Source organism: Mus musculus, chromosome 3 (genome assembly GCF_000001635.26).
Source record: "Mus musculus strain C57BL/6J chromosome 3, GRCm38.p6 C57BL/6J".
Lineage (NCBI taxonomy): Eukaryota > Metazoa > Chordata > Mammalia > Rodentia > Muridae > Mus > Mus musculus.
Genome location: NC_000069.6, coordinates 146134688 through 146144998, shown reverse-complemented (window position 1 = coordinate 146144998; position 10311 = coordinate 146134688). Strand labels below are relative to the sequence as shown.

General features: G+C 45.3%; 1 protein-coding gene across 8 annotated transcripts in view; it reads right to left on the bottom strand.

Annotated features, from left to right (window-relative positions):
* Positions 1-3190: 3190 nt before the first annotated feature.
* Mcoln3 (mucolipin 3) overlaps positions 3191-10311 on the bottom strand; it is a 48532-nt gene continuing 41411 nt past the window's right edge. For 5 of the 8 annotated variants that reach the window (XM_006501083.4, XM_006501084.4, XM_006501087.4 and 2 more), the window contains 4 exons: positions 7640-7741; positions 7430-7552; positions 5422-5628; positions 3486-4535 (listed from right to left, as the gene is read on the bottom strand). In XM_006501083.4, the coding sequence (XP_006501146.1) occupies positions 4401-4535; positions 5422-5628; positions 7430-7552; positions 7640-7741 (567 nt within the window). In that variant the 3' untranslated portion in view covers positions 3486-4400. Of the gene's footprint in view, positions 4536-5421; positions 5629-7429; positions 7553-7639; positions 7742-10311 lie in introns of all 8 variants that reach the window. The other 3 variants (XM_006501081.2, NM_134160.1, XM_006501085.2) reach the window with 3 other exon arrangements.

The following is a 10311-nucleotide window of genomic DNA, read 5'->3' as shown; positions in this document are numbered from 1 at the left end:
TTATTCTCCTGTTGGCGCCTTTTGCAGAGCACACACTTCTTTTTTTAAAAGATTGTTGCTGATTCAATCTACGTAATAAATATGGCCTTACTCAAACTCTCAAATCCTTTTGTAGCTGTGCTGACACAGACCTTTAACCCAGCATTTGCTAGGCAGAGGCAGGCAGAGCTCTGTGAGTTTGAGGCCAGGCTAGTCACAGATCAAGTTCCAGGCAACAGGCCTATATAGCTAAACTCTCTCTCAAAAAAAAAAAAGAAAAAAGAAAAAAAAAGGAAAGAAAGGAAGAAAAGGAAAGAAGATAAGAAGCAAGAGAAGGAAGGAAGCAAGCAAGCAAAAAAAAAAAAAGAAAGAGAAAGAAAGAAAGAAAGAAAGAAAGAAAGAAAGAAAGAAAGAAAAGAAATGTCAAACTAACTAAAATCCCTTGTGTGAATTTATTCTTTGTATGTCTTGTATGTTCATCTTCTGTTGCTCTAACAGGAATGCCTATCACTGGGTAATTCATAAAGGAAAGAATTACATTTGGCTCAGGTTTTGAAAGTCCAGACGACTGCTACCAGCATCTGTTTGGCTTTAAGTGAACACTTTAGCATGTGAGAAAACAGAAGGGAAAGGGGGGACATACACAAAGGAAAAGGAACAGGGGACATTTATCCACTCACAAAGCCTCCCTCCATCCCCAGGGCCCAAACGTCGCTCACAGGCCAAGGCTCCCAGCACATGGATCTTGGGGAGACACACTCAAACAGCCTCTCCCCTATACCCTTCCCCAGTCATGGACTTCTCGTTATGGAATATATTTGTCCCAATAACCTCCAAGTCTCAACTGGCTCCAGAATCAGCTTCAAAGTCCCTTGTGTCATCTGAGACAAGACATCAAGACAAATGCCTGTCAAACATGAAGCTGTAAAATCAAGAGAAGTCATCGCCTCTGGGAGGAAAAAGCAGGACAGCCTTAGAGAAGACACTCTCGTTCCCAATGAGAAGAGTGGACCACAGAATAAGATGATGAACGGGCACCCAACAGATTAGACATGACATCTTAAACCTCGAGAATCATCTTTCACTCCAAGTACAGGGTAGAGAGTGGGCCCCCAAGACTCCAGGCAGCTCCACTCACACAGTTTGTTGGGGCTCAATTAACATGGCTGCTCTCTGTGGAGCAGAGTTGTCTTCACAGCACTGTAAGTAGCTTGTCATGGTAGGAATCACAACTGCAGCCCCCAGCCCAACTCCCAGACAAGGACCTGTTGCAGGGTTTGCCATCTCCTGTGCTGGCAGGTCCCCATGCAGCTCCCAGATAGTCCTTCTGAAGTTTAAGTGGGGGGCTCCACACCTTCATAGCCCCTGCATTCCACTCACCTGCCGAGTGGGCAGTGCCAGCATTTGTCTAATGTGCCGTTTGCTGCGGCAGATACAGCAGTGACCGGCGGTGGCTGGACCCACTTAAGACCCAGCATGCAGCCCAGGCTTACTGATTGGATGCTTTGGATTGGAACAGAGGCACACCTGGATACACCCGAGGCACAGCTGGTTGAGGCTGAGCAGAGCCCACAGTGGGATGCAGGGAGCAGAATCCTTGGGCCACCAGAGTGATAAGGCCCCAAAAGATACCCCAGCCAGTCCTGGAGCCCCTCCTCCCTCTCTAGGATTCTGGACTTTGATGAGAGAGGCAGACAGACTCTAAGATTTCTGAAATAGCATCGGGGCCTTTCTCCATTGTTCTGGTGAGTGAGACCTGCCTTACAAGCATCAGCTTAGCCATATACTTGGTGATATCTGTTGACCATGCTTTTTTAACTCTTCCATGAGTTAAAAAAGGCTACTAATTCTCCCATTTTCAGTGCCATGTTTCCTTCTTACCTGTGACTTCCAGGGTTAGCTCTCCCTTCTCTGTTACATTCCCCAAGTGGTTAAGAGTGACTGGGAGTATCTGAGGAGCTCTGCGGCATACATTGGTCTAATTTCAGTTACAGACAGAAAGAGCTTACATGGCCTCTGTGCTTGTATCGATGTAATAGGACGACTTTCACTCTGTTTCCCTGGAAGACATTCTCATTTCTACACACAACCTTCTCACCTCGGCCTTCATTTCCCACAGTTCTGTTGGTGTGACAGCCTCAACCATTTTGCTCCCATACCGTCCTTAGCTCCGTGTTTTCCTGAGCTCTCAGCAGAATTACCCTGAGTAACTCTCACAACCAGCTCCTTTCCCAACACTTGCTTCAAAACCGATGCAGTCTGGGCCTACAGTGGGTTGGACTGCGGTTTCAACATAGTCAAGTGTTGCCATAGCAACAGTCTACTACTTGTTCTTCCCTCATTTCCAGTTGCTATGACAGAATGCCTGAGGCTGAGTAACTCATAAAGGAGAAGCATTTGTTTTGCCTCGGATAAATTATTATTAGCTTCTGGTGGGGGCTCGTGAGAGAAATCAGGACACTCACCCATGCCATGAGAAAAATCAGTCTGTTCCTGGGGGCTCAACGCCTGTGACCCCAACACCTCTCATGAGACGTCCAGCACCCAACTGTGGTAACACTGACGAATTCAGTCTCTAACAGGAGAACTTTTAGGGAACCCACCCAAAACATGGAAGAATTGATCCATGCTGTGTAGTTTGTCGAGCTGTGCAGTTTGTCAAACTGAAGGGTACTTGAGTGTTCGATGCATGGAATCCATTGAGATCCTTCCGTCAATTCTGAATACCTGTGTCTGCATTGCTTTCCTTAGTTAGTGGCTTATTTACTTTACTGATCTTTAAAACAAAACTATATTTGGGAGTTGGTTGACTTTCTATTGACTTACTCTTTCTTGTTTGACTCTCTGATTTGGTTTTTTTCTTACCAGAGTTTTCCATGTTCTCATGCTTCTCTAATTTCCCAGAAGATATTTGGATAATGAAATTTAGACATTTCCTCTCTTCTAACAGACACATCTAACCTTATAGTCCACCCCACCCCATAGATCAGCCTTTATGCACTACCCTGCTTCTTTTCCTTTAGTCTGTTTGCTTGGCAACAGAGTCACTTTGTGTATCCCTGGATGTCCTAGTATTGACTCCACAGAACTTTTAACTTCTCCTAACATTTTTTTTTCAGTTTCTGAGATATATATCTGGCATGTGTACATGTGTGTATGCATGTGCACACATGTGTAGAGGCCAGCAGTTGATGTCAAGAGTCTTCCACAATTGCTCTCCACTTAATTTATTGAGGCAGGTTCTCTCCATTAAACCCAGAGCTCTCCAATCCTGTTAGTCTATAGCTAGCTTTCTCTTCTCTGCATGCACAGGGAAGCAACTCCAGGCCCAGCCCTGGATCAGTGGTTTTGTGTTTCCAATGAAATACAATTATTAGTCTTAAAACATCGCAAAAAGAATAACATTAAGGACTTCTCAGATAATCAACACAGTTTTAAAATTTATGTTGTATCCTAATAAATTACAAAATAAGCAGGTATCTTTATTATGTCCCTAATGCAACACTAAAGAGTTAAAATTTTTATTGTGTTTTTAAAGGAGCCCTTGTAAAGTCATTATTATACATAATTGAATTGATGCCACATGGATAAATAGTACACAAAATAAATGTTATACCACAAAAAAATCCCCATAATTTCCCATTAGAGAACTACAAAATGTAGAGCCTAATTCTGTGCCTTTTCAAGCTACATATATTCATTTTAAAATTTTGAACATGGGTTCTAGAACTTCAAACCACAGAGCCACAAATCCTGACCCCAAATGGGTTTCCTGAGACTGCACAGGCCCATGGAACACACATTGTATCACCAATTCCCCCAATGCTGCTTGGATGCTAATAAAGCCATCACTGTTTAATCAAATGCCTCCTTGGTGTGCATTTGGACTTCATCCGTGTATAGACTCTCTTCCAATCTTGTACCTTAACACTGAAGGGCAGAAAGCTTCTAAATGAATAGGAGAATCAAAGACTGTCCTTCAGAGCCAAGCATCCCACACACAGCTGTGATGGGGCTCTCTATTGTTCTGTCTTCATTTAAGGAGAGACTCCATGGTGTCTGATGTGTAATAATTATCCCAACTCTCAGAGAGGGGAACTGGGTCATCCAAAGTTTCTGAGAAGCGAAAGCTTATTTCCAGTGCAGGCACAAGGCTTGCTGTGTGGTAAAGAGAACATACCCAAGACCTACAGCGACTAAGACCCATTAGCTTCCCTCATCAAATCAGTCATTTTAAAAATGCTAATGTAAGCAGAAAAGATATTAAATAGTTTCAAAAACTATGAACAGGTCCTGCTAAGTCATAGCTGTTTGTTAACTCAGAATACTAGTATCTGGACATATACTGTTGCGTGATCACAAATAATCTCTGGCTCAGCCACACACTGTATTTTCCTCCCAAGCACAGAGAAGCCCAACAGTTACTTTTTGCAGCAGCAGAGTAAAGAACCCGGAGGGTCATCTTCTAATCTGTATTTTCCGGAGTTGGGGAGGTCTTTGCATTCCGCTATAAACTTTCGAAGTTCCGTCTCTGGGAAGCCATCTTGCTGGTAGTGCTACACAGAAGAATAGGAAAGTCTTCATTACTAGGGCCTCTCCAGTAGCCTTCCAGACTCAGAGAGGAGCTCTGGCAGTGGAAGGGGTGTCTCCAGGGAGAGCTGGGCGCTCCCAGGCATTTTAGGACCTGTCACTTCTGGAGCCACCCAGGCTAAATGGAAGTTAAATGGTCCTGAGACTCTGCAGTAGTCCTGTGCTCACTCCTCCCAGTCTGCCTGTACCCATAGTCATGTGAATCCTGTCCGTAACCCTCACTTGGGAAACACGTGGCCAAGATGCAGCTTAAATCCTATGATGTCTACTCCTAGGCTGCCTATAACCCCATGAATTCCCAGCCAATGTGAAGGAAGTTCCTTGGGTGAAACCTGGTTCAGGCAGCTAGAATCCAATCCAATTTAGATTAGCAGAGTTTGGCTGGGATCCAAGCAGTGAGCATCCCTCATCTCCCACAGGTGCTCCCAGCGAGCATCCCTCATCTCCTACAGGTACTCTCACAGAACATTGCCTCTCTCATATGTCATCTACTTTATACATGCAATACCTACTGACATGTATTAGTCTAATAAGAGATTAGAAAATGTACTTAACAGTCGAAGACATAAAGTTCAAAGGCTCAGGGATTGCCTCACACGTGCCAGGCCCTGGGTTTGATCCTTAGCACAACTAGCAATGAATAAAAAAGAACTTTTTTTATTTTCTTAACACAAATACTGAGAAACAAGACGCTCATCATTCTAGAAATTCCATTCTCCTTCACTCTTTTCTTTTCCGTGATTATTATAATTTAGTTGTGTGTCTCTACCCCATCAGTGTCCTCTGAGTACCAAGCTGTGCCGCCACACACGGTTCTAGATAGGCAGAGCCTCCGGCTTCTGACAAGCCTACCTTAATTGTTTCGTATGTGTCTGTGATGAGCGCGATGAAAAGGCTCAGAATCATGTAAATGAAGAGGCTGATGAACGAGTACAGGTAGACTCGGCTGAACAGCCACACCAGGTAACTCTTCTGCTGCATTTTCGCAAATGTGGAAAACATATCGTCTCCGTTTATCAGCGAGAACAGGCACTCGGAGACCCTGTTCAGGGAACGGAACTGGGGAAGGCGTGAAAAGAGTTCATTTTCCTCTATGTTCCTTCATGTGGGAGATTTTTGTTCATGACAGCATCCTGACCTGGTATGCCAGGTGCTCCTTTCCCAACAACCAACCCAAGGAAGCCACCAGCCTTTGCTTTGGGGCATATGCCATGCCCCGGCCTGCTGCTTCGCCAGGTAGCTCTTTCTTGTCACTCCTCTGAGCTGCAGCAACCTAAACTAGAGCAGGAAGGACGGTTCTGCTCTCTCAGTGCCTCTCAGAGTCGAGCATCCCCTCCCCACCCATCTCTCCTCTTCCTTCCCTTCCCTTCCCTTCCCTTCCCTTCCCTTCCCTTCCCTTCCCTTCCCTTCCCTTCCCTTCCTTTCCCTTTCCTCCTTCTCCCTCTCTCCCCTCCGCTCCCTTTCCCTCACCTTCCCTCCCTTCCCCTTCCTTTCCCTTCCCTCCACTTCCCTTTCCTTCCTGCCCTTCCCACCCTTTCCCTTTTGCAGAAAGAGACCCTTGAAATGAATGCTTCTGCAGAGACACCCAGGTTCCAGACTCGAATGGTCCCTCATCTCACCTTGAAGCTCATCCAACTCATGATAACATCTAACAGTCAAGAGAGTTCTCACAGCAAACTTTTCAAATATTCCTACAGGTTTTTTTGTACAGTTTTACAGATGTGTTTGAGTGAATTCAAACAGACTGAACAACTTCACTGGTGGTAAAAAGGAACATACTTATCTAACGTATTCCAAACAGGAGGTCAGGCAACGGAGCAGATCAATAATTCTCATGAGGTGTTCACATTTGACTGATTTATAAATTGATACACTCGTTATTGGATCTATATGTGGATATAGATACACGACTGTCCATATTTTCAGGCTGAATTACCAGATCAAAGGAGTCCATGTAAGAAAGATCAACACTGTCAGCGTTTGATGGCTGCTGGTTGGGGGTAGTCAGTGTGTTCTTGCTAAGGTGATCACACGCCAATGGACGGCCCCCAGCCCATGTGGATATGGGCAGCATTAATTACACCCAATGGGTTATAAAAAAGAGAACATTAAGTTAGGGGGAATGTAGGGGGGATCTGGAAGGCATTGGGAGGAATAATAGATGAATATGATCAAAATATGTGCATGTGTAAATTTCTCAAAGAATAAATAAAAGTATTCATATTTAAAAAAGGGTAAAACAGCATATTAGGTGTGTTAGTACACACCTGCCATCCCAGCACTTGGGTGGTAGAGGCAGGAGGGACCAGGACTTCAAGGCCATCCTTGACTACATACATGAGTTCAAGGCCAACCTGAACACAAACAAAAATAGAAATGAATAAACAATAGTAGTCATAAAAATAGAAGCCATTGGCCTTGTCATATGAGCTTAACAATGTCGGGAAGAGAGCTGGCTATTATCAGTACCTATGGTGGTTTGAATAGAAACAGCCTCATTAACGCATGTGTTTGAATGGTTGGCCCATAGGGAGTGGCACTATTGGGGGTGTGACCCTGTTAGAGTAGGTATGTCCTTGTTGGTGGAAGTGTGTCACTGTCAGGACAGACTTTGATGTCTCAGAAGCTCAAGCCCAGGCTCAGTGGTACACAATTCTTGCTGCCCGTGGATCCAGATATAGAACTCTCAGCTTCTTCTCCAGCACCATGTCCGCCTGTACACTGACAGGCTTCTTGCCATGACAATAATGGACCAAACCTCTGAAACTGTGAGCCAGCCCCAGTTCAATGTTTTCCTTCATAAGAGTTGCCATAGTTATGGTGTCTCTTCACAGAAACAGAAACTTAACTAATACGGTACCTTCTCATGGTAAGGGCCCAGCACAATCCATCCGCAAAAGCAATAGCCTAGATAGATCATAGCAGCGCAGCAACAGAACCTCATGACGTTGGGCAGCGCTGCCTGGAGGGTCAGAATAAGGAGCTGCGGAAGTAAGAGAGGGTGTTAGATCCCTCCACCCTTTAGTCAAAGTAGTGAAGTAGCTCAAGTGGACTCTGTAGGATTCCTTACATTGTACTTCGCAAAGAAACCCAGGTATCGGATAACTCCAAGCCACACGAGCATAGTTGACGTCCCGAGAAGTATGCTGCAGACATCATAGCTTGTGAGACTCTAGATAGAATAGGGAAAACTGGTTAAATTGCAATATGTCAGTTAGGCAAGAAATATTAAATAGCTATGTGCCAGGAGCTGTTCTAGATGTGAAGAATAAAGCAACAGATAGTTTGGGGTTGTTTGTTTGTTTGTTTGTTTGTTTGTTTGTTTGTTTTAACCTTCATAAAGCTTACACTCTAGTGGAATATACGGAACAAAACCCAGCAATAGATTAACACAGCCTCCAGTAGATTCAGTGATGGTGAATGCTGAGGAAGATGACCACGGGTGTGGGGAGAGGTAAGGAATGGGTGTGAGCTTGCAGCATGGAACAGGATGAGCAGTAACAACCTCAATGAACAAGTGACATGGAAGCAAAGAAATGAGGGAGAAAGTTAACCCAAAACCTCGAAGAGCCTTGGGCTCGTAGAGCAGCAAATACAAAGAACCGGAGGCAGCAGGGAGCCTGACAAGAAGTGAGAAGCAGATAGAGTGGAGGGAGGTAAGGGGGGGGGTAGTGTAAGCCCTCACGGGCACTCAGGCTGCAACACACAGACATCTAAGGTTGTTTTTGTCAAAAAGGGTCAGGGAGATTTGAGAGCCTAGAAGAGGAGAGGCATGGGAGTTTCGGGTGCATGGCGAACAGACTGCCAGCAGAGGGCTTGGAGTAATGTGAGAGCAGGTGACGACTGGGTGCAGCCTGTAAAGGTGACCGGCTCCTTCTCAGAGGCAGAACACATAAATTCCCGCTAAGATTAGGCATAGGAGAGAGGAGTTTTCTAAAGGAGGGGAGCGTCAGTGAACGCGAGGTTTGAGGTAATGAACACACTGAGAGGTGCCGTTCAAGGGCTGGAAAGGCAGTGTGAGAAAGGATCTGGACTGAGGAGCGCTGGGGGGAGTTCTGAGTTGGATACTTAAATCTGAGAAGATAAGCAGACGGTCAAGATGGAAGGTTGACACTTGGCTATGCAGGCTGCAACATAGAGACTTTAAGGTGCAGATTTGACACATGTTGGTACAGTGGTACCAAAATATCTATCTGGGTCAGGACGACAATACCAAGGCAGTGACAGAAAAGGGCTGCTCAAACAGGATGCCTTAAAACATCCTCACACTGAGGGCTGGCCGCCCGGAGGGGAAGCAGCTAGGAAAACTCTGACAGACCGGGATCTGGAGAAAACCTGGTAAGAGTCACCTCAGCGGAAAGGCAACACACGCTAACCAAACCAGCAGTGGGAAGCTACCGGCAGGTCAGGACAGAGAGCAGCGATCCACGGCCGACAGCAGATAGGAATTTCCATGGCTACATGACACAGCCAGATTGGAAGACATCCTGGAAGAGCAGTTAGTAGTGGGATTAGAATCAGCAAGGTTAGGTACTACTTTGATATCTTTTATCCTATAAACTGGAGCAGAGACATGGGAAATAGCTGGATAAAGGATCTGGGAATTTAATTTTGCAGAAGAAGCAAAAACATAGTATGAGGGAGTTACAGGAGGAAAGAGCTGCCAGAGAGAAGAAAGAACCTGGGGCCAGCTCCTGAGAGGCAAGTGAAGGAGCTAGCCTTGGACAGCAGCCTAAATCATCCACAGTATCAGAATGGACAGACACTGGAGACAAGGAAGGGGTGTCTCTTACTGCTATGAAACAGGAAGTGAGGTGAGGGCAGGAGGAAGTGCCAGAGGTTTCAGAAGGGAAGAGGATGGTCCAGAAAAATGAAGACCATGCTGGACACTATGAAGGCTCAAGGAAGGAAATGGTAGTTGATAAAAAGAAAAAAGATGTCATGCACGGAGCATCCCTTTAACACCAGAACCGGGGAGGTGGAGGCAGGAAGATCAGAGTTCAAGGCCAGCCTCAGCTACATGGTGAGTTTGAAGAGAACCTGGTCTGCATATGATACTCCCTTAAAACTAATAAAATAAATAAATATTAACTATAAATCCACCATGATTATTTTTTTTTGGTTCCGTAAAGCTAAACTACACGAAAATACAGCCATGTTATGGTATCAGCTGGCCCATGGTGGGCCTCTTCTTGCCCCTGTTCTTCTCAGGCATCTGTGTCCTTCTTCCCCACAGCCCCGTGCAGGTGGGTTTGACTAATGTCACTCTAGAGCGTGTGAACAGGAATGAAATCTGCTACTCCTGAGCCATGGCCACGTGACACCGGAAGGCTGCCACCATCTGGTATTTTCACTTCCCACAGGCTGGAGCCAGCTCATGAGGCAACCCTGTGTCAATCGTGAAGTCAGGATGAGCCCTTAGCATCTGGCAAGGAACGAAATGCAGAGAGCTTAGGTCCCTGAACGACCTGCAACCTAAAGCCCCACCCTGGCTGCTTCAGAGATGAGAAGCAAGTTGCCCTTTGACCCAGCCCCTGTGTTTGGAGTCTGCCTCGGTTTACGACCAGGTCCTGGATGACAAGACTAGCAAAGTATAACGCTGACAAGGTTCACTTGAACATTGTTAATTTTTGTTTGTATGGCAAGAAAGACTAATTCTAGACTAGATTAATCTTATTTTGGGAGAATAATATCAATGGGAAAAGAACATGAGCATATTTTTACATTGAAAGAGCAAAGGAA